The sequence below is a fragment of the Emys orbicularis genome, chromosome 9, assembly GCF_028017835.1.
Source record: "Emys orbicularis isolate rEmyOrb1 chromosome 9, rEmyOrb1.hap1, whole genome shotgun sequence".
Lineage (NCBI taxonomy): Eukaryota > Metazoa > Chordata > Testudines > Emydidae > Emys > Emys orbicularis.
In genome coordinates this window covers 29,593,943-29,618,587 of record NC_088691.1, presented here as the reverse complement: position 1 = coordinate 29,618,587, position 24,645 = coordinate 29,593,943, and the positions used below count along the sequence as shown (strand labels likewise).

The 24,645-nt window shown below is 39.5% G+C and overlaps 1 protein-coding gene across 5 annotated transcripts in view; it reads right to left on the bottom strand.

Moving 5' to 3' along the window:
- Window positions 1-24,645, bottom strand: part of LOC135883552 (connector enhancer of kinase suppressor of ras 2-like) — a 569,301-nt gene that overhangs the window by 53,959 nt on the left and 490,697 nt on the right. For all 5 annotated transcript variants that reach the window (XM_065410743.1, XM_065410741.1, XM_065410742.1 and 2 more), the window contains 3 exons: window positions 6,986-7,047; window positions 5,427-5,586; window positions 4,112-4,185 (listed from right to left, as the gene is read on the bottom strand). In XM_065410743.1, the coding sequence (XP_065266815.1) occupies window positions 4,112-4,185; window positions 5,427-5,586; window positions 6,986-7,047 (296 nt within the window). The remainder of the gene's footprint in view (window positions 1-4,111; window positions 4,186-5,426; window positions 5,587-6,985; window positions 7,048-24,645) is intronic.

The following is a 24,645-nucleotide window of genomic DNA, read 5'->3' as shown; positions in this document are numbered from 1 at the left end:
TACGGGGGGGGGGTCGATTTAAGATACGCAAATTCAGCTACGCAAATAGCGTAGCTGAATTCGACGTATCAGAGCCGACTTACCCCGCTGTGAGGACGGTGGCAAAATCGACCTCCGCGGCTCCCCGTTGATGGCGCTTACTCCCACCTCCGCTGGTGGAGTAAGAGCGTCGATTCTGGGATCGATTGTCGTGTCCTGACGAGACGCGATAATTCGATCCCCGAGAGATCGATTTCTACCCGCCGATTCAGGCGGGTAGTGTAGACCTAGCCTGAGGAACAAACTGTGTTATAAGTCCGAGAACTCCCTGTATATTAAAAATAAGGTTCCAGTGCAATGGCTTTTTGGTTCTCGTTGTTACATATAAGAAATTATAGGTGGCCTGTGATCCATCTGTTGACTGCTGCTGCTGTTTTTAATTTAATATTTTTAGTGGCAGGTGGCCTAGCTTCAGAGCACTGGAAGTGTCCAGTTTAGTAATCCCTGGCCATATCTTTCACTCTCTTCCATGACTAATGACTACCAGAATTCCTATGCATCTCTGGCAAGATAGATGGGACTTGTGCCTCTCACTGGGGTCCGGATATCAAATGCATGTGTATATACATAGTGGTGCTCAAAAATCTACAATGAATGGTCATTAAAATGCGGATAATGCCACTCCCTCACCTCACAGGGGTGATGTGGAGAAAAATTAATGTTTGTGAAGCAAGGTGGGTGAGATAATATCTTTTACTGGACCAGCTACTGTTGGTGAGAAAGAAGCTTTCGAGCTTACACAGCGCTTCTTCAGGTTTGTGAAGCACTCAGATATTCTAGTGGTGAGCACCATAGAGAAGTCCATGAGGAAATTAATAATTGTCTTCAGAGCAGGGTTTGAATAATGCAGAAGGGTATTTTTCATTCTGTGGCTTCAGGTTAGTGCAGTGCCAGAAATCAGTGTCTGTTAGAATTGTGTTCAGAGTCTCTTGGTATGAAAAGCCATTGGTGTGGCATCCAAGGTGTATATTTTTACTTATTATGTTACATAGGTGGAATTTTAAATAGAATTTTGACTGTACTATTTCACGTTGAGGTGTCAAAAATACTCTGGCAATAAACTTCCATTAGATAAATGGCCCAAACCTGAAATTCTTACATATTCAGAACTCATATTGAATTGAGCAGGACTTTTGGGTGCACAGGAAATGTTAGATTGAGACCTCCAATGTTTTAGCATTATTCTGATAAACAGGGCCGCCGAGAGCGGGTTTGGGCCCTGGTGAAAATTTTTTTCCGGGCCCCCCAGCAAGGGCGGACCGGTTAAACAGGGCCAATGCGGGGTGGAGGGTGGGGGGCTTCCGGACCGCCAGGTCCCGGTAATTTGTACCGGCTTCCCCCCCCCCCCCCCCCGTCGCCCCTGCGTGATAAACAGTGATTCATTACAGATGGATCCCCACTAATCCCAGCTCTCATAATTAGTTTGATCAAAGGCCATCATGAAGTAGCAGCACATTTAGATTATTTACAAGAAACATATAACTGAGAAACTGCTGAGACAAACTGCTGGAGTTTGTCTCTATTCACATACATTGACAAACTCCATGTCGTATGTGAATAGAGAAGTACATTTTTTATTAAACTGGGTGGAAAAAGTGCAAAATAAATCTGATGAAGTGTTTATATTTGGAAAAGTAACATGAATATATGAATGATGCATACCGGGCAAACTAAATGACTAGCATACTAGCATATATTATGTTTAGAATTAAATGTTATTAAAGTTTTAGAACTTGATCCTGCCCCCACTGAAGGCAATGGGTTTAACTTTTTTGTCATTGATTTTCATGAATGTAGGATCAGGCAGCCTTATGCATTTACCATTGTATGATAACCACAGAATTGACGTGTCTTTGAAAAAAGAGCATTTAAACAAGTGATATTTGTGCTACCTCATATGAAGATTTAAACTACTTCATTTCTGTTTGGGTTCTTATATTTCTGCTTACTCTTAAAATGTTTTTTTTAAATATGATGATGGAGATACTGCTAAAATCAATGGAACATCTTTCAGTGACATTAGCTATCCAACCTCCATTGGTAGCACCAAGGACATTTTAACACTCAAATATAGAGTTTACTTTAACTCTGGAGTAGAGCTAAACCTGGGTGAGATAATGCCATGACTCCTATTTATAAAATTAAGTACCTTCATTAATTGTATAAGTGAGACAACTATTCAAACCACATAGGACACAGTAGTCTAATAGTTATGCATTTTTGTCAAAGTTTCTCAAGGGTATTCCACTCAGTGTGTAACATGGGCAGCAGTAACAATTATTCAGTAAATCAGCTTCTCCATGATTGATAAGAATACTGGAAAGAGAAACACCTATTTATTTTTGCTGTTGGAACCAAGTTTCCTTTGTTCAATTAACAAAGGTCCAAATCCTGCACTCCTTACTCTTTGAAAACTCTGCATTATGGCAATAGGTGCTTTGAGAGAGAACTGCAGGATCAGCCCCTAAATGACTGACCCTACTAGTTTTGGCTGTGCTCTGAGATAGAGGAAACAAAGTTAGTGTTATAATTTCAGCTAGAGCTATTTATACACTAACACTAAGAACTCTTTTTAGACCATTTTTCTTCTGTTTACTTGAAATAAATTGAAACCACAAAACAAATAATTGATAAAATTGTTAGTCCTTCTTCTCCAAAGGTGATCCCGGCAATTACAGGCCAGTAAGCCTGACTTCAGTACTGGGCAAACTGGTTGAAACTACAGTGGATCCAGTGGATATAGTGTACTTAGATTTTCAGAAAGCCTTTGACAAGGTCCCTCACCAAAGGCTCTTAAGCAAAGTAAGCTGTCATGGGATAAGAAGGAAGGTCCTCTCATGGATTAGTAACTGGTTAAAAGATAGGAAACAAAGGGTAGGAATAAATGGGCAGTTTTCAGAATGGAGAGAGGTAAATAGTGATGTCCCCCAGGGGTCTGTACTGGGCCCAGTCCTATTTAACATATTCATAACTTATCTGGGAAAAGGGGTGAACAGTGAGATGGCAAAATTTGCAGATAATACAAAATTGTTCAAGATAGTTAAGTCCAAGGCAGACTGTGAAGAACTACAAAAGGATCTCTCAAAACTGGGTGACTGGGCAACAAAATGGCAGATTAAATTCAATGTTGATAAATGCAAAGTAATGTACATTGGAAAACATAATCCCAGCTATAAGACAGGGACTTTTCATCTTGGAAAAGAGATGACTAAGGGGGGATATGATAGAGGTCTATAAAATCATGACTGATGTGAAGAAAGTAAATAAGGAAGTGTTATTTACTCCTTCTCATAACACAAGAACTAGGAGTTACCAAATGAAATTATTCGGCAGCAGGTTTAAAACAAACAAAGGAAGTATTTTTTCACACAACGCACCAGTCAACCTGTGGAACTCCTTGCCAGAGGATGTTGTGAAGGCCAAGACTATAATAGGGTTAAAAAAAGAACTGGATAAGTTCATGGAGGATAGATCCATCTATGGCTATTAGCCAGGATGGACAGGGATGGTGTCCCTAGCCTCTGTTTGCCAGAAGCTGGGAATGGGCAACAGGGGATGGATCACTTGGTGATTACCTGTTCTGTTCATTCCCTCTGGGCACCTGGCATTGGCCACTGTCAGAAGACAGAATACTGGTCTAGATGGACCTTTGGTCTGACCCAGTATGGCCGTTCTTATGTTCTGTAAATCCCATCACAGTAAGAAATCTTTATCTACTTCCTAATTAATATACTTTCCCCCCCCAGAGTCTTTCATTTAATTAAAATAGGAATTGGGTATCTGGATAGCTAAGAAAAGAATTTTCTAATTGTTTGTATTTGCATTACAGCTTATGCCACTTAGTCCAAGTTACATTTTTAAAGTAAATAAGAAACACTGGTGCCCATGAGGCTGTAAAACAATATCGGTCTGTTTTAGGGTTTTCTATATAACTCCCTTTCTGGAACTTTTTGCATTCTTAGTACAGATTGCAGATAAAGACAGACAGACCACTTTCTCCAGTGCCATACTTTACACAATATCCTTACAAAGGTGGTCCTTTCATTTGTAGAACAGTTTGACTCATACTCACTGTTTCCTTCTGCATTCAATGGCTCTATCTATCCTGAACTCAGGTAAACTGATGAATCCTTCTGCTTTTTCATCCTATCACAAGAGAGGAGGAAGTGCAGATGAAAATGAGTACATTATTGAGAAAGAGAGAAATGAGAGGTGAGAACTGTACAGCTGTGACTTATGGTCCAAAGCCAGGTCAAGTCAAATTAATAAAGATAAAGAATACATTGTTCCCATACCGTTAATTCATGAAGATAGTTTACTTAAACATATGCTGTTGACAGTTTTTTATAAAGTGACTGACTTGTCAGTTCTCTAACCATGCCACAGTAACACCAGCCCTTCTGTGTTAAAGACAATACAGAGAACATTCAAATGTGAAAATTACTTTCAACATCATACCAGGTATTTGAACCCATTATTAATAACTCTACAGAGAGGTTCTCAGATTTTTTTAAAGAGTATATTACATCTTAACAGTGATTGTATTGTGGACAATTCCCTTCCTAATGGTGACTGAAAACATTACTGTGGCAATTTCAACAATTGTTTGCATGGAAAAGTAATATTAGGAAAGTATTTCGTGTAATTTTCATTTCCTTAAACGTGATTTAACAGTGGAAGAAGAAGACCAGCACAATTTGACCAGCCAGCTTTCTGAAGACCACCCATAAGCGCTGCGAAGATCACTGATGGTTCATGTACCACACAGCCTGGGAACCACTGGCACACATAAGGAGCACCATCAAACATCTGCAGACACATCAGTAAGCCAATATACACACAATACAAGCATACACTCATACTGTTTTATTATTACCCCCAGCGTAATCTAAGAAAACCAAATTTTAAAAATAAGTCTCCATGACTCAAATCAACTGCTCTCCTGAGTCAGGTTTTCACATTTGGTTTAATTTTTAGAATGTAGGAATGAACTCATCCCAGGTGTAACTCATGGCTGAATTTCCCCACACTGTTGATAATAGGGCAAGATGACAGCGAACATCTTGTTAACCTAATTAATAACAAATATGGAAAAGAAGTACTGTTTATTGCTGACACTTGTAGTTTTTGAAGAATGCCATGTAGCTTTTTTGCTATTTTATTGTTAGACTCACACATAGATGATTGAAGACTTCAACTGAATCATTGCAGCTGAATTTTTTCCTGTCCAGACCCATGTATCACAGACTCACGTCCAAGCAGAAATACAGTAAACTTTGCGTATTTAACTACTAATTGGTAAATATTAGCTTCCTTTATTTAAAAAGTAGCAAAATTTAATGTAGGCTGTTTTTTCTTTCTTTCTTTCAAGTGTAGCATATACTTACATTCTGGTTTGTGTACCAGTACAGTGAAGAATCCTTCAGAATAAACCAGTATTTTTTCCATTTCTGTGTAAAGTAACCTTTGGCATCTTTTTTCTTCCACAGCCAGCCCTCACAATCTCCATGGCCCAAGTCTTTGCAGGAAATCCGCCTCCTGCTCCCACTAGTCAGAGAGGTCCCTGTAAATGGGAAGATAACGTGAGAGACTGAGGGATCCTATTGCTATAAAAATAAATACAATAACTTACTTTTTAAAACTAGTGATGAGCCAAAACAGGAACCTCTAAACTGAAACCCTTCAAATTTCAGGGCGAAGGGTGGTTCAGATTATAATTCCTGAATCTAGACATGTCCTATGATTTTGGTTTCCAGATGGATGCAAAAATAGAAGAGGCATGGTTTATAATTCTGGATTGGATTGAATAAAATCGTATCCGATTATTTAATCTCAAAGGAGTTCTGTCATATGGGGCCAAAATCTCATGAGAATAGTTTGTGATATTTTGGCATCATCAAATCCAAACCAAAAACCTTGTCCTGATTTGGCCTTTAAGTGGCATAAACTTAAATCTTGATCCAAATCCAAACACCACTTCCTCAGTCCGTTTTTAGTTCTTAATTTTAGCAGCCCTAAAATAAGTCAAATTCTGGTAAGGAAGTTTATCATCATTCCATAGGAATCATGGAACAGTATATGCCCACAATACTTGTATTCTGATTTTAATTCATCAACAATATTTTAGATTTACTGAACTTAGTTTAAACACATCCTAGCTGATAACCCTGAAATGTCACTCTGTCTTACAGATATCACTATCAAACAGAATTTTTTCTTAGTATTGTATAATTTTTCCTTAAAAGCCCACGGCAAAGTTAATTAAAACATTAGATGCTTTACTGTGAAAAATCAAATTTACATTGTTACATAAATTATATTTGTCTGACAGCTGTGAAGCAGTGCCAGAAGGTTAGATCAGATTAAATTACTACCCTTTTCTTGATAGTATTCCATTGATCTTAACATTTTGTTCTTTTCAAAATAAGATACTGCATCCTGATCAGCTTTAGAAATATTACAAATTTATTGACTGAGTAAAGGAGAAGTCTTTAGGCAGTGAGTTAAAACTACAAACAGAATAAAAAGGCCATTTTGCATGTACTATATATAAATTATACCAGATTATTTTTAATTCCCTAAATATATTATAGAATGACAAAAGAAGTGCCTTTTTATTTTATAACTTTTTATCAAAAGTTTGTTTTCTTGATATTCTCAAATAGTTTATGTTTTTTTTTAAAGAATAAAGTAGTAAGAAATGGCATAATATATGTCTTTCTCCCACTGAAATCAAAGGAAGTTTGAACACTGATTTTAATGGGATAATAGGTCCATAGTACGGTTCCCTTGAGTATTTACTAGCAAACATGTAGATAAATATATATGATATCTGGAAATACATGAATTAGGTCTGATCCCAAGAGTGGATCTGTATACGTGACCCACACACCTCCCCATTGCCATAATAGGGCCTTCATTTTCTAAATTCTGAATATTTATTAACGCCAATGGTTTACCTTTGGACCATTTTTTGGTTTTTACCCTCAGGGAAGCGTAGTGGAAAGACTATAAGGAGAGAAAAAAGTATGGATGAGTACCAGTGCATGCAATATTAAACCATGTTATTATGTTGATATACTGTAATCTCTTCATTAATTATTGTTTGTGCCCACGATCTTCCTATCTCTGCCATTTCAAGCATGAGAAAATCTTAATTTTTAATAATCATATTATAAAATATGGTTACAAAAGTAACACAAATTGCAGTTATTAGGCAGCAACAAAACGGTAGTAATAATTGGCGGTACTGAGCAATCACTATAATCTCCTTTGGTGTTATTTTGTTTTATAATAATAGGAGGATAAAAACAAACAACAAACAAGCAGAACAATGCAATGCTAAATAAATAAGCATACATCTCTATTTTCACAGAGCTACCTGGGGTATTTAGCCACATGCCTCCCCATTAAGTCAACAGGAGCTCTCTGACTGAATCCTTATGCAGTAGTGAGGAGATAATTTCATGAGGGTTTCACAGGCATTATATAATAACAAAAAGTCACATATTCATTCATTTTAAGAATAAATTAAACTGTTACACCACAACTAATCAATTCAAGGAGAAATTTCTGTCCCGAATCTTATAAAGTTAATACGTGATCTTAGCCTTTGTTTAATGCCATATTAGTGGGAACTCGTATACACGTCCTCTAATTATATCCATGTACATGTCTGCTGTAGCAATGAAATGTCACCCAAAATTTAGTAACAGAGCATCATTTTATTCTTAGAGTGTGAATAACAACCATTCTTTTGTGACCGCAGAATATACCATTAATTCTGAAAACAATAGAAAGTAAGTCATTTTTATACATTTTAAAGCATAAGTATTATTTAATGGAGAGTGGGGAGATTTTTTATGCATGGGAATGGCACGGGAGAAAGAACAGGCCAGCTTGAGGGATAAGTGGACTGCTGGCAGCTGAGGCTGTAGTCACTGGCAGAGCAAAGGCAAGGAGTTCATGGTGTCGCAGACACATATGTAGGGCAGGGTCGCGTGGTAAATGAAAGGCCGTCTTTTTCATCCGTTTTGTCCTGTCTGACATATAGATTGTGAGCTCTCTGGATCAGGGACTGTCATCTTTGCTATTTGTCTGTATAGTGCCTAGCACATTGTGGTCCTGATCCTTAACAGCGGGTTCAAGGTGGTACCATAATACAAATAAATAAAAAATAATATAATGTCTACATCCATCACTAAAAGTACAAGTATTTCAGGTGTTTTTACCATATTAAACATATATCTGTAACACTCTAGTAACTTGAAGAAGTTGTTGTGGTTAAGCAGCAGGTTTTTTAAGGAAGTAGATCATAACCATAAGCAATAGATACAATAATCTAAGCAAATCAGAGTGCAAGAAACTGTACAGTCATTGAGACTTAACTGTACAGTGGTTGTTTCCCCTTTTAGTACGATTCTTTGGCTCTGCTTGCCTCCAAGGGGTTGATTTGTCTTTGTAGGGCTATTTCTCAATAACCGTACAGTATGTGAATCCCTTTAATGGGTGACACCCCTTCCTGTCAACTGTGCAGGTATTTGCATAATCCCACTGTAGTTATTTCTCAATGACCACACTGCACTGCTCTTTGCTCTGGTTTGCTGCTATAATCCCTTTCTGCCCAGACTGGTTCTTGTTCTCAGGATTTTCAAGCTGATTACCAGCAAAAATGACACCACCTTAGCTTCTTATTTCCTTCACATGAAACAGAAAAACGTCACTACTGATATGAAAAGCAGAAAAAACAAAGAAATTCACCTTTTCCAAAAACAAAGAAACCCCTCAAATGCAAAGAGAGTGGGGCTGAGAAACTGTTTAAAGGGAAACTGTTTTCTAAACATTTTTAAAAACCAAACCCCAAATCCCTTTGAATCATTACCCTCCCTCAGGCTGTATCCTGCTCCCACTGAAGTCAATGGGAGTTTTGCTACTGTTCAGTGGGAGCAGCCTTGGGTCTTTTATCTCATTTCTATTCCCATCTCACCCTCCAGGCCAGCAGGGCTCTTCTTATTGGTTTACATAATCTCTTCCTCCTAGTTCAATTCTGGAACAAAATGAAAACAAAATATACTACAATCTGAGAGGGGAAGAGCCTGGCGGGAACACAGAAAGAAAAGGGAGTGAGGAGAGGAAAAAAGATCTGCTGAAGGCTAAAGGGAGAGAAGGGGAATGGGTAGGAAGAAAGACTCAGATATCAGGATGATGACCATGATATGCATGCCTAGACATGAATAATATAATCAGTACAGTAGCCCAGCCCTGTTATTTATTTTGATATTAAATTCATTTTATGTCTCCACATTTTCATTTTCAACATGTTGTATATTTTTGAATTGATAATGCCTTATTTCATCTCGGAAATTGTCATAGGGCTAGATAACATTTTTGCAGATGGGTAGGACGTGGCTATGACTTCTGGTCCCTAGAGAAGTATGGGAGGAAGTTTGAGATTGTGAGAAAAGCACATTAACTGGATATTTCTGCTAAAATGATAATCAGTGAGACAGTTATTGTTAATATTAAAATGTTATCCTTCAGAGTTAACAACCAAGTGGAATACATGGGGCAGATATTACCTAAGACCTATTGTTTCAGCCTACATGCATATGCAGGCAGACATTAGTTTATACTCCATTCCTGTTTTCAATGTTATCTCTGCAACCAATATGGGCTAAAAACATGGGCTTTTTAAAAAAAGAAAATTTAGATTCTGAAGCTCAGTTGTGCGCAGCAAGTTCCGTAGCCATGAAGTGCAGAACACCTGAATATAATATTAGATCATAATAATAAACAAATGTGGGATGGCAGCTTAATTTAGACTATCTGCTTACCGTTTTAGACCACAGTGAAAAGTTTAAGATAGTACTCTAAATTGGTGAACTTATATTTTTATTTCCACACAGCCAATTTAAACATACAAAACTGAGTATTCTTAAATTTGTTGCAAAAATATTGTTTTTGGGTTGAAACTTTGTGCTGCATTTCAATTTTGATCAAATTCTTACTGTTCAGTTATTTCCCCCTGAAAATAGACATTTATTACAGGAAAACTGACAGAATTCAAATTATATTGGCCCAGATTCCTTCCATTACCATTTCTTCTGTATTATAAAAATTGTATAAAATGAGACATGGGCATTCAGTGCTCTATTAGCTTAGCAAGATCTTTCTGTTCAGGGAGGACATTCTGTAAAAGTAGCATTTTTCTGAATAAATAGACCACGTAAAAGGCCAACAAATATCACTGCAAATACACCCCATTATGCTGTTCTTTTCATCAGAAATTCCCCTGACAGTCTAGCCTGAAATGAGAGACAAAAATAGCTGAAAAGTTACTCAATAGTGCAAGACTGTTTGCAGATACATCAGATATTCTGAGTTAGCTCAGCACAAAGCAAAGATTAAGTATAAATCCCAACAAGATGGCATTATTAGACTGTGACTATAGTTTGGGCCACAGAGGGAAGCTGTAAATACCAACAGTCCTTTGGAGCTATGAAATAACAATGAGAACCTGAAAAAAATTGTGCAGTTACAGAGTTACAAATAAGTGCAACTATTTTTTACCACTTTAAAAATTTATGATTGTATTAGTTAGAGAGGGGTTTGGGTACAGAGGCAATTGCAATTTAGTGGTTAGAGCAGAGGACAGGGCATAAGGGATTTGGGTTCAACTGATGATTCTACCAGTGACTCATTGTGTAACCTTGTATGAGTCACTTTTCTACGTGTCTCAGTTTATCCATCTGTAAAATCAGAAGAATGCTCACCATACTTATTTTTGTAAAGGGCTTTCAGTTTCTCTGAGAGAAGGTTCTGTAATAAGTGCATAGTCTAATTATTATTCATTAAGGAACATGCTTCTTATAAGTAAGGGTTGAATGGTGGAGTATAGATTATAAAATGTATAGTAATTAATTTAAAAATATTTAACGAGGGTTATCATTTAAACACTGCACAAGCATACCACATAATAGCAGCATCTGAAGATAGGATTCTGAATGCTGGAAAGGCTTAAGCCAGGCATAATTTTAAATGACAGTGGTGGATGGGAGGGATTTTCTCAGCATCACCATAGGCCTGCTTGTTGTCCCCTTAAAATTCAGCCAGAAGTGACCTGCAATTTGGCAGCATGAGCACTTTCTGGCCCTGAATCTCTCGCAGGAATCAGCTACGCTGTACTCCTGTGAAGCCTGGCTCATTGCACACCAGACCAAATACCCACAGGCTGCCACTGTCTATAGCAGTGCTCCAGAGGCAGCTGTACACTAACGTGTGTCTAGAAATCCTTCTAGCCTCTGAGTCAGGGCTCGGCAACCTTTCAGAAGTGGTGTGCCGAGTCTTCATTTATTCACTCTAATTTAAGGTTTTGCGTGCCAGTAATACATTTTAATGTTTTTAGAAGGTCTCTTTCTATAAGTCTATAATATATAACTAAACTATTGTTGTATGTAAAGTAAATAAGGTTTTAAAAATGTTTAAGAAGCTTCATTGAAAATTACATTAAAATGCAGAGCCCCCCGGACCGGTGGCCAGGACCCAGGCAGCGTGAGTGCCACTGAAAATCAGCTCGCGTGCCGCCTTCGGCACGCGTGCTATAGGTTGCCTACCCCTGCTCTGAGTCATTCTCTCATTTTTCTAGGCCTGCTCCATTTTCTCTTTTGTTCTGGCCACTCTCCCAGCCAACAACAGTACGATGTTTGACGTGCTGCAGACAGACAGAGTTGAACTCTGAGACTGACAAAATCCATAAATGTAACGGGTATGATGTCATGCAAAGATTTAGTAAATTCTCTCCATCTGCTGGATGGGGGAACTGTATTTCAAGCATGTATGGAAGATTGAAGAGAGAAAGACCAGCAGTATGTTTCTGTTTGTAGGAGAAATATTGGAAACAAGGACAGAGAATGGATGTTAAATGGGAAAAAGTGGCAAAAAAATTAAACAATGTATTGTGGCTTTTATGTATTTATTTTAAACTAGAGCAGTGAGTAAAAGGTGCTGTGCAAGCAGACTGCCCAAAGAGACACACTCTCTGGTTATGCTTCTTGTGAATGGGGATGAAGCAGGTTTCAGGGGGTTCACCAAGCAGGACCAGTGGTAGACTCACTGGGGCCCAGGGCAGAAAGGCTAAGCCCTGCCACACAGGACTGAAGCCCGTGGCCCTGAGCCCTGCCACCCAGAGCTGAAGGAGAAGCCTGAGCAACTTAGCTTCATGGGGGCCCAGGCAATTGCCCTGCTTGCTACCCTCTAATCCTGGCCCTGGCTTTTATATGCAGAAAACAGTTGTGGCACAGATGGGCCATGGAGTTTTTAGAGCGGGGGGGGGGGGGGGGAGCGGCTCAGAAATCAAAAGGTTGAGAACTCCAGCTCTAATACACTGTCCCTTCTCCGTGGGCCATTGCAGGTGACTGTGTCATGGCCCTTGCTCCTCTCCATCCCATTTTCAGGATCCAGAGTGTGCAATCCCCACTCCTCAGAGTGCTGGGAGCACAATGACTGCTATTTATAGAAGCCTTTTCACAGCCATGCAGCTGTGACATAATGACCCTGGGTGGGTCATATATAGCAAGGAATGAACCTGAAATTTCTGAATCTATAATCAAGAGCCTCTACGCCTGAGTTAAAAGACCTACATCTTTTATCTCAAAGTCTGTAGCAGACATATAAATCTGTAAGTGGTCTAGTCACCAGAGTCAGGGGGTGGGGGAAAGAACCACACTCTGTAAGCATCGGTTACACAGTTTGAGCTGAAATGTACATTGATAAGACATGACATCTAAAATAAATAAATGATATCTTCAGAACACTTTTAGAAATAGCTTGATTGCTTACAATTCCTTAAAAATTCAAACAGAACAGGTTGAGAAGTAGAGTAGTAGTACCTTAGAATAAGCTGGAGAATGCCTATATCAAATTATTCATTATCCATTAAAAATCTCTAGATCTGATTCAACATAAAATATGGTGAGAATAGAAGCACAACAGATCAGAGAACAGAAGGGACTTGCAATTTTAAACTATGAGTCAATCAGCCTCATTTTCCTTTTTCTGTGTGCTGAACAGCATATAAAATCATGTTGGGCAAAAGAACAAAGAAAAAAGGGCATGAGCAAATACACTGAGCAATGAATGCTTTGGTAACTTGCAAAACTCTAGATTCAAATTTTAAGATGCAAAGGAGCCAAATAATCCACTTTATGCTACACAGTAAAAGTAAACATTTTAAACTTGCAACTTCAAAATGATTCATACTGTGGCTATGGGAACCAGCCGGAAGATGAGAGAATGTACCATGGTTGTCAGCAGTTATGGCCTCCTCTCAAAACCACAGCATGAAGTGTGATGTTAAAAGAGCAGCACAAAATACAGGGCTGACAACAGACTGCATTCGTGAAGTTCCAGCAGCGACACAAACCTCAGCATAACCACAGAGAGGAACATAATGTTTAGCTGACACAAAATTACCTCACTGAAAAGTTGCACCTATGTTTAAATAATACTACAGAGATCAGTGATTTGGACTAGCTGAAAAGATTTAAGGAAACTAACACATTGAAGAAAATCTGGTTGTATGCACCTCAGCTATTCTCATCCCCAAGGGTTTTTACCTTAATCCAATAACTGAACGCAATAAAAACATTGAAACACACAAGTAGATGCTCCCACCTGTAGTGTAGCCTTAGAGTAAGTATGTTTAGATTATAGTGCCATATTCCTGGGGAGCAGCAGTAGAAGTGGGGGATCAAGTGTTTGTCAGTAGTGGTGATATTTAAGCTGGAGTAAGGAGGAGGTGTAGTGAGAGTTCTTCGTAGACTGTATGGAAGGTAGTGATGCACCATCAAGAGTAGCTCCTTCCAGCATCTCCTACTTTCCTTAGCTTGACTGGGGAGATAGCAAGCAGGTATAAGTGACACCTGGAAACAATTTGTCAATAGCACAGGTTTATGCCTTTAGTGAGCAGAGGTCTAATTTCCTCAGTGCAGTAGGTAGCAGCAGGAATGGGCTTCTGGGCCAGGAAGAGAGAACCAAAAAAAAGAGGGTGCAAGAGGTCAACCCATCATTCCCACCTATCTGAAACATGTTCCACATGGAACAGATTTTCTAAGAACATGTACTTCAAGGGGAGGCCTATAAATCTCAGCAATTAGTTCTCATCCGGTATTTGTGTGCTCTCTCACTCATTGGAATGGATGTTTCATTATGTGTACCAATAGCTTGTGCACAGCTGTCACTGTAGAAGGGAGCCTCTACTGCTACTATATCAACAACAGCACAGCTACCCGGGGGACAAATCAGTGGGGACAGATCAGTACCAGTAAGTAGTGCTCCAGCATCTATCAAGGGCCAGGCATATGATGCTGAGAGAGTTCCATTTGGAGGAAGTTCAAGTGGCCTACCAGGTCCAGGAATCACAACTACCTCTCATCACATATTTATCTCCCATCTCAGACAACAGAACAAGTGTTTCATGAAAGGTCAGTGTTTCCTCTACATGTAAATTCAAGAATTAATGTTTATTATGATGGCCACTATGGAACTCATGCTTGCTGTATCCAAAGGAGAAAAGGTAAAAGGGGGCATGTGGTCAGAACAATCTGGTGTATGTGTGGGGGGGGGGGGGTATGGGGATTAAGGATGCTTCCAATAGGTTGAGCAATGAAAGAATAGGCTCCCTCTACATTTAAAATGGCAGAGCTATGATATCTGTTTCAGAATTACCCCAAGGAGTATATATCTATTGGAAGGGTGTTAAACTAATTTACAAATCTCTTATTTTAGACACAGGACACACCGGAGGGCAGGAATTTGAATCTTGAAATCCACATACAAAATGGTGCATCTGGTAATGCTGAAATGGTTACAAGTGGTGTAAGTGAGCAGATTTGTGGATTCTCTTGACCCACTCTTAATTCCACATCTGAAGATAATTCCACAAAAGTGTTGCTTGCCCTTGTGAACTAATGTACAAAATAATAAAATTACCAAAGTGACAAAACTGTAGAAAATGACAATATACAGATATTTTCCATTATTTTAAAGATCTTTAACAAATTGGTACTTTTTTTATCACCAGCCTTTGAGAATCTTGAAACTTAATCCTTTCCCCCCCATATATATATATATATATATATAGCATCTGTGTGTGTCACTTGCAAACCTTTTAGAAAATATTGCCTTTTTATTTAAAAAAAAATTTCCTCAAGGGTAACCATACAGATTGATTTGTAATTTAAATATTGTGACAAACCAAGACTAAGCACACCTAATTTTTCATAAAACAAGGCTCGGAAAAGGCTTAATTAAGAATGTGATTTTAATAGTGCAGTGGATAGGACCCACCCTACTCTTCATTAAGAAAACCAAAAGCACAACAAACTAAAAACAATGCCCCAGTAAACTATGATATGGGTGAAGGAGATTTAAAGGATAATTCCCAGATTGATATTTAAAATATGAGAAACAGCCTTAGGGTACCTCAGTACTTGAAAGATGGCAACAAACAAAGAAATTCAGGGATATACAGCTAATATGATTAAGTGACTGGAGGGACTGAATTATGAGGAAAGATTAAAAGAACTAAATGTGTACTGCTTAGCAAAGCAGTGAATAAGGAAGAGATATGAGAATGTTTTACAAATATCTGAATAGTGCAAACACCAAGAAAGAAGAAACACTGTTGAGGGAAATAATCCAAGGGTCAAATCCTGCTCCCTTACTCATCTAAGTACTCCCACTAATGCCAATGGAATACTAGGATGAGTAAGAGGAGTAGGATTTGGCTCCATAAGTAATGGGATGAAAGTGGATTTCAGGGGAATGCAAATGAATTGGAGTCTTCCATCTCTAATTTCTGTGATTCTGTTATTTACATGTACCTTATGGTCACATTTAGACTACATATGGAATTATATTGACAAACACATGAATCACAACTCCCTGTTCATACATGCAATGCTGAAAGAAAGCTGGGAAAGGAGGACAGAAAATGTCTGAATAGCATCATATTAGCTAATTTACATTTATACCACATTATTTATGATCATATTATCTTAGTTTCAGCACATTCCTTTTCCACTAATCTAATTTTGCAAGGAGATGTCTCAAGTGACCTGGACAGAATGTGAGCAGTTGGCATACTAATTAGAACCTATCCAAGTACTTTAGGACATCTCTCTACAAAGTCAGTTTGCCAAACAATCTCATTTTCCACAGATGTCTCTCCAGAAATCCTGTGATTCTCTCAACTTTTTTAGACTCCTTCTCTCCCTTTTAGCTCCTTACTTTGTCCCTCCTGAACCTTTGCAGTATTACCCAGTTCCCTGAGAAACTTGCTTTCCCCTCCTCCCATCTGGTTCTGTGTCCTCACTCTTACTCCATACACTTCAAACATCATCAACAACATTTTCCCCTCTGCTACTCTCCTCAGCTCTGTAAAATCTGCTATTATCCACCCTCTTTTAAACAGCTTTCCTGCCAGCCTAACTTCTACCCTATATGTAACCTTTCATTTCCCAATAAAACCTTCCCTCGTCTCTTCTTTTACCTTGCACACAATATTTGTCCATAGCACAGAAATCATACTCCACAGCAAATACAGGCAAAGGGAACCAGACCCGTAACTACTGTTCCAGCCCTCGGTTCAGTCTTGCCCTTCAGAATAAAGTCTACATCTGTATCTCAGGGTTGTGGCCAGTGTTTCTTTGTAATAAAAGGTGGGTACATATTTCCAACCCTCCTAGAGAGGCTAATGAGAGTGCAAGGAAAGAGAAGATGCTAAATAGTTATGCACCAGCAAAGGCAGAGGCTAGTGTCCTCCATTCTAGTTAACAACAATTAAACTGTCTACAATGCAGTTTAAAAGTAATCCACAAAGGGAAAAATATGGAGCTGTGCCCTGTTTTACTTATTTTTCATGTTTATAAAAGGCCTACAAGTTTTGTTTTTTGTTTTTTTTGTTTTTTCAATTTTTGCTTAATTCTTACATTTGTACTCTGAACCTTAGCTCCCCTTCTTATTTTTAACATAGTTCTGCCTGGGAATTTATTTTCTTTGTTTTTAAAATTATTTAAAACATCATCCTTGAACACTAACTAAGAACCACATTGTGAGTGCGGCTTTGAGACTGTCTGTAACCAGTTGAAGATATCTATTTTTTTTTTAAATTTAGAGCCAGATTCAAAAGAACTATCTGCTTTGTGCCACTGTAGTAGTATAAAGTAGCCATAAATTGGAGGAAAGCAGCCCATATATTGGTGAATCTTGTCATTAATTTGCAGCTGACTTATTGGTTTCCTTTTCCAGAACATTTTTTAAAAAAAACCAGTTAAATTATTTTCTTTAATACATAGGCAAACTTAAGAAATAAACTTCCAAGACATGAAACTGTAGAATTTCACTTCTGAAATGTCAAGAAAATAGATATTATTAATTTTTAAAATGTTGATTCGCTGTGAAAGCTTAGAGACAGATTGGCCAGCATGGAGGTATGGAATGGGCAAGAATGGGCTGAGGCAAATGCAGGTTAAGGAGAATAGGGAGTAAGCAGAAAAGTATATGCGTGTGGTTACTGGAGATACCAGGAAGAAGGAAGGGTTTTGGGGGGTACAGGAGAGTCACTGAGGATGTAGCAGGGGAAAGAATATTTGGTGGCAACATTGGGGGTGGCACTAGGCCAGAGATATAAGCAGAATTTAGAGGAAGAGTGTCACAGGCAGGATACTTGTATTGAGGGGATGAAGGCTGTGCCCACTGAAAAGCAAATCACAAGAAGCTATTTTCATAAATCTTTTGCAGGGATTCATATGAAATGGGACACACAAAGGGATTGAATGGCCATGTAATTAGGTAGGACACAGCTTTAGTGTTAGATTAGAAATGGCAGGGATGTGTCCTTTCTAGTGGTATAATTCATTTGTGATGCTCACTTGTCTCTCAGACGTTCAGTTTGTTTTCCATTTAGTGCACTTAAATGCTCAGAAAAGCATAAAAATGTCTGCAAGTTTTTCAATACTTTATTATTGCCATATTTCATATACCCACAAGCATTTATTTTGATGGAATATTTTTATATATTCTAAAACAGGAGGAGGAAAAATAGGCTTATCAAACAACAGTATTGATAGAAAAGTTTTCATTAAATCTAATTGTCCAACTGAAGGAAGAAGTAAACAAATAGGTGTTTGAAGTGAGATATTAATAACTGATGTAAGTTTTTTTATAAACATATTAAATTTATGACGAGTCCCCTTAAGAGCTTTGTGGTTTACTTTATTTGCATCTAATGGTAGAGGCAAGTGATGAAACGCCCCTCCCCCCTGCATATAAATGACAATTATGAAGTAACTTCCATGGAACAGTGCTACAATCAGATGTTCACTGGAGATATGACTTTCTGGAGAACAAGTCTGTCTAGTCTCATGCAGGGCCGGCTCTAACTTTTTTGCCACCCCAAGCAAAAAAAAAAAGAGTGCTGCCCTCCATAGCGCCGCCATAACACACCACCTCAGCACCGCGCTGCTGCCCCCCCCCCGCGTGGAGCGCCGAACCCCCCCAGTGCTGCGCCGCCAACCCTCCCAGCCCCCCGCGGAGCACCGCGCCGCCGAACATGCCAGCCCCCCGCGGAGTGCCGCCGAATCCCCCCCCCAGCCCCCTGCGGAGCGCTGCGCCGCCAAACCGCCCCAGCCCCCCGCGGAGCGCCGCGCCGCCGAACACGCCAGCCCCCCACAGAGCGCCGCCGAACCCCGCTGCCGAACCCCCCAGCCCCCCGCGGAGCGCCGCTGAACACCCCCCCCCCCCGCGGAGCGCCGCGCCGCCGAACCCTCCCGCCACCACACACACCTCCCGCGGAGCGCCACCAAACCCCCCAGCCCCTCGCGGAGCGCCGCCGAGCGCCGCTGAACACCCCCCCCCACCGCGGAGTGCCGCGTCGCCGAACCCTCCCGCCGCCACACACACCTCCCGCCGAGCACCGCTAAACACCCCCACCGCCGAGCCACGCTGCCGAACACCCCCCTCCCATGGATCGCCCCGCCGCGCCGCCACCTCCCCCGAGCGCCGCTGCCGAATCCCCCCCCCAGCCGCCAAAACAAAAACAACCCACCCCACCCCCCGCACCGCCCGACCGAACCCCCCCCCCCCAAAAAACCCTGAGCGCCCCCCGCCACCCCAAGATTGGCCGCCCCTTACCAGGTGCCACCCCAAGCACGTGCTTGGTCGGCTGGTGCCTGGAGCCAGCCCTGGTCTCATGAGCTTGCTGCCATTTGTTACTGAAACTTGTAATAAATAGCAAGTTGAAAAATCAGGCCATGGAGCTGACAGAAAAATTTGAAGTGTTCAAATTGTAGGCGCTAACAGTGCAGCCGGAACTGTAAGAACAAGAACACTCTTTAATTTAGCATTAAGATGTTGGTGTCATGTTCTCTCTCTTTGGTCATGAGGAAGCTGTCCACAGTCTGATGTGATGAATCAGGTCATATGAGGATTTTCTTGCCTAACACTTCACCAATTAAAATAACAATTTTTCACAGCTGTCTGCTTTTGGATTTCTTTTATCACCATAAACTAATTAAAATAACAAAAATTGGTAACAAAAAAATCAGGTATCTGGCATTTAAACTCCAAACAATTTTTCTCCAGGATCCTTCTTTCCCCATTTGTTCTTTCACTTCTCTAGATGCTGTATTTTTCTTAGCTCCCTACCCACTTTTAATTACTTTGTTAGCCTTTGATGTTTTCCTAGCTTTCCCCCTATTTTACCAGAAGTGGCATCTCACCTCTAACCGAAGAGAGAGAGACTCACTGGACATCTTCATGTTAGAGGAGTCCAGTATGATGCTGTCCAATGTCAGGTAAGCAATTTCATTCATAACTGTGAAAGCCAATCAGCACTGAGTTTTTGAAAAATGTGGAGTTGGGTTCAAATTGATATAATCTGCCATTCTGATTGTCTATTCAATACTCTTTTGAGGAACCTAAATTTTGTCTTGCAGAAGAGGTAGTACTCTTCTCTCCCAGTGTCGTCTTTGGTGCATAAAGTGTCAAGAACATGCTGGAGGCTAAGGTTTTACACAATTTTTAAAATGGCTAGTTTAATGTAGGGTTATTATTCCTAAATTCATGAGTTAATATCTCATTGGTACTAGAGACAAGAGTGCCTGAGTAACTCCAGCAATGACTTACACATGTGATTAACTTTATGGTCTGTGAGCAGATACATAACAATACTCAGTCAAATACACACTCACCATATGAGCAGGATTGCTGCCTAAATTAGGAATTTCAGACAGCAGACTATCAATTACAGGTGTGTTGTGAGCAAGACATGAGAAGTCATTCTTCCGCTCTACTCTGCACTGGTTAGGCCTCAGCTGGAGTATTGTGTCCAGTTCTGGGCACCGCATTTCAAGAAAGATGTGGAGAAATTGGAGAGGGTCCAGAGAAGAGCAACAAGAATGATTAAAAGTCTTGAGAACATGACCTATGAAGGAAGGCTGAAAGAATTGGGTTTGTTTAGTTTGGAAAAGAGAAGACTGAGAGGGGACATGATAGCAGTTTTCAGGTATCTAAAAGGGTGTCATAAGGAGGAGGGAGAAAACTTGTTCACCTTAGCCTCTAAGGATAGAACAAGAAGCAATGGGCTTAAACTGCAGCAAGGGAGGTTTAGGTTGGACATTAGGAAAAAGTTCCTAACTGTCAGGGTGGTTAAACACTGGAATAAACTGCCTAGGGTGGTTGTGGAATCTCCATCTCTGGAGATATTTAAGAGTAGGTTAGATAAATGTCTATCCGGGATGGTCTAGACAGTATTTGGTCCTGCCATGAGGGCAGTGGACTGGACTCGATGACCTCTCGAGGTCCCTTCCAGTCCTAGAATCTATGAATTATGTTTACATTTAACCAATATGGAGCAGCTTGAGCAGCTTCTGTCATGAACTAGACACAAGGGGACAGATACTCAGATATAGCTCCTCAGCTTTACTGGAGCTACACCAATTTACACTAGCAGAGGACCTGTCTGCAAAAGCCTGATTCTCTACTCCTTGGCACCTGTGTAGTCAATTACACTGCACAGTGGGAGACACATTATCAGATCAGAATTGTAATATTTGTTACCCACTAGGATATTCATTTTGCATTGAGGTAAATTACTATACAAGACATACAGCAGTGGAGAATCAGGCCCAACATAGTCTAGATACTCCCCATCTTGGTTATCTATATTGGTTACAGGATAAGAAAAAAAAATGTTGAATTGAAGATTAAACCCTAAAATTCATTTTTTATGCAAGGCGATGATGAGTACATTTTAAAATGGCGTAGCTCCCATTTTGAAAATAACTATAACGAACAACCAGTATCAGAGATGAAGGCCAATGCTAGGAACTTACATCAGGCCTCTTTAAGCAATTATTCTTACTGTCACCTGAAAACATCCAAGTAGTAGCTACAATTATAGCTGTTTGATTTATTCCCTTTCTTTTCTTATTGTTCCTCATCCATTAAAAGATATTTGTGAACCATGTTACATTGTTCAGGATCGCCTTCCTGTTTCTCCGTGAAATTATTTAGCCTGAAACTACCAACGTTAGGTCCATCTGAGAGTATGATCATGTAGAAAAAAATTAAAGATTTTTAAATAGTGGTGTGGAATTACCTAGAGTAACTATTTTTAGAATCAGGCAATAAAAGATCGTCCTTAAACTAAAGTTGCACAGACTAACAGTAACATTACACAGATATTTGTGTGTACATACATACATATATATATGTGCATCTGTTTTTGCAAATGATCACTAGTTTTATATGCCAGATAGCACAGAAATTCTTGGAAATGACATGTTATCTTTCCATTTGTTCAGCAGGTAATGTGTTTTTTATGCCCTGAAATGTCAGACTAGGACAAAAAAGGAAAATAGTTATTTACAGTGGTCCATAAGAATGGTGACACTGTTTCTGTAAGTCAATGAAAAACACACAGAATATGTCATTGTAGTGGGCCAGAAGTGTCCAGTGCGTCCCTCATGGCCTACAGGCAGCCTGTCTCATTTCCCTTCTTGGATTGTTCAAGAAACTAAAAATCACTTGTCTATTCCCATCCCTTCTCTGATTGTGCTTTATTACTTTAACAAACATTAAAAATAAAGATTTTAAGTCTATCCAAAAGTCCACACAAACAAAGATTCCTCTTTTTTCTCCCTGGAGCTTCTTTCTCTCCTTCCTGCCTGGACTTCGCCTGCTTTGGCAGACCACTCCCAGGCCCCACCTGGCTGGAGTCTGATTCCTAACTCCCAGGACTCCCTGATAGAGCCTGCTCACTCCTAGCAGTCTCTAATCTCTCAGCAACATTGAGTCAGCTGTCTTGATTTAAAAAAGCATCTTTTATCTGGTGAAGACATAAGGCCTCACATGTTTAGCTGTTAAAAACTGGAAATCTGGCCACAAAAAACATGTCATCTACTCATAGTCTTCTAGCTACTTGCAGTCTTCTAGCTACTTGCATACATGCCTATTCTTGCAGATGGCATGTTGTCCTCTCTCAGGTTTTTCTAATCCTCATTCTGAGATATAGATTTTAAGCAACAACGAGTTTAATTGGGAAGTCTTTCATTCTTATAAATGGTCATCATTCTTACAGAAAATCCCAGTACCAGGGACTAGCCCTTTATACCTTTTCACAGGCCTTATCTAGACTAAGATGTAAAGGTGTGATGTTATCAATCAATTCTTAGCTTTTAAAAGTCTGTTTCTTGTTTCAAAGCTTGAAGAAAACTTTAATCACCAAATCCACTTGCTTATCCAATTTGCTATAAATGTTGATCTTAATTTGAACAGAATGCAAATTCAATAATAAGCAAAAAGTGATTAGACACCAAGGCATTTTGTCCAGCGCACTTCAGTTCTGTTTATTAAGTATGTGTGCTACGCAGCACATAACCAGAAGGAAATGAAAACTCATAGCAGTCTGGCAGAGGACTATATTCTGCCCTCAGCTATGTGGCTCCAACTTCCATTGAGTTCAACAGAATTTTTGCATGTTGTATCTGAAGGCTGAATTCTGACCAAAGAAACCATGGACAAAAATCAACAAAGACAATCAAATATAATTTTCTCTTATGTAGACATAATTTTAAAGCTATATATTTAGGTGGATTAAAGCTAAAGTGTTTTAAAAGAATACATGTGGCCTAGTGGACAGATTACTGGATTAGGAATCAAGAGAATTGGATTCTATTCCTGAATTGCCACTGATCTGCTAGGTGACCTTGGTCACGTTGCCTTACTGCTCTGTGCCATTCTATAGTTTCCCTGTCTGTAAAATGGGATAATGATACTGACCTCCTTCGTAAAGCACTTTGAGATTTACAGATGAAGTAAGTACCATTATTTAAATTCAACCTTATTATCTGTTTATTACATTTAAGTAATTAATAAACAAAATAAACAATGTAGGGCTTGAATGTATAGTTACCACAAGATATGGGGCAGCATAATTACATTAACCCAGAAAGAGACTAGGAACTGAATTGTGATGCAAAGTGAAAATTTCCTCTTCTCCATTGCTCCTGGGGGAAGTAATTGGGCACAGATGTGCCAGCTGGTGTGTTAGGAGGAAGAGTTAGGGTTCCTCCTACTCCCAACCCTCTTTTGCATGGGGTTGGAGTGGTGAATAGTGGTCTTGCAGGAGCTGCTCCCCAGCCCTGCACAGTAATCTGTAAGGCAGATAGACAGCGTAGGAGATTGAGGGGTCCTTTTTATTTCCTGAGTCCCTGGTAGGGCATACAGGGCAAGCCAAAACTTTGGCCTAAAGAAGGGAATGGAGACATTTTGATATAAAAATCCTGGCATTGTTTAAAAATCACACACAGTGGAGAATTTTAGAAATATAAGGACAAAATAAAGTAAACCTCTCTCCCAATACTCATGCATGCCTTGGAAAATTTACAAGTTTCCTTCCAATGCCTAATCCACCATCTTTGCAGGTAATTTGAATGCACTTTCAATGTTTTGAGCTTTAAAGCATGCCCTGGACTACTCATTTTTTGTAAATATAATGTTGCTCATCGTTTCTGTATTACTTGAGAAATCTTGACTTTTCAAGTCTTTCATCAGTATAGACAAAACTCAAAGACTATAATACCCCGAGTATCCTTTACATCAAGATATAACAGTGAAACTTAGATTGTAAGCTCTTTGGGACAGGGACCGGCTTTTTTCTTCTGGGTTTGTATAGCGCCTATGGGGTCCTGGACAATGACTGGGATTCTTAAGCATTATTATAATACAAACAAACAAATAAATAATATGTAATAATGAAATTAGATTGGTTGGAATATTTTTGTTTTTAAGGTAGTGCAATAATTTACCTTCCTCATGGATGTGCTCCCTTGACGGTCACTGGCAGTACTAGCGTACCTATGACAGAGATGAAGAAGATTTTAGAATGTAAATGAAAACAAACAGAATGTGAATAAAAATGACATATATTCAGGCATGTTTAGTGATTTAACTGCATGACTCCCAGTGATGGTAAATGCAAATCATGTGGCTAAATTTCTGTGCCGCACTTTGAAAATATAGCTAATATATGCAGTTTATACAACT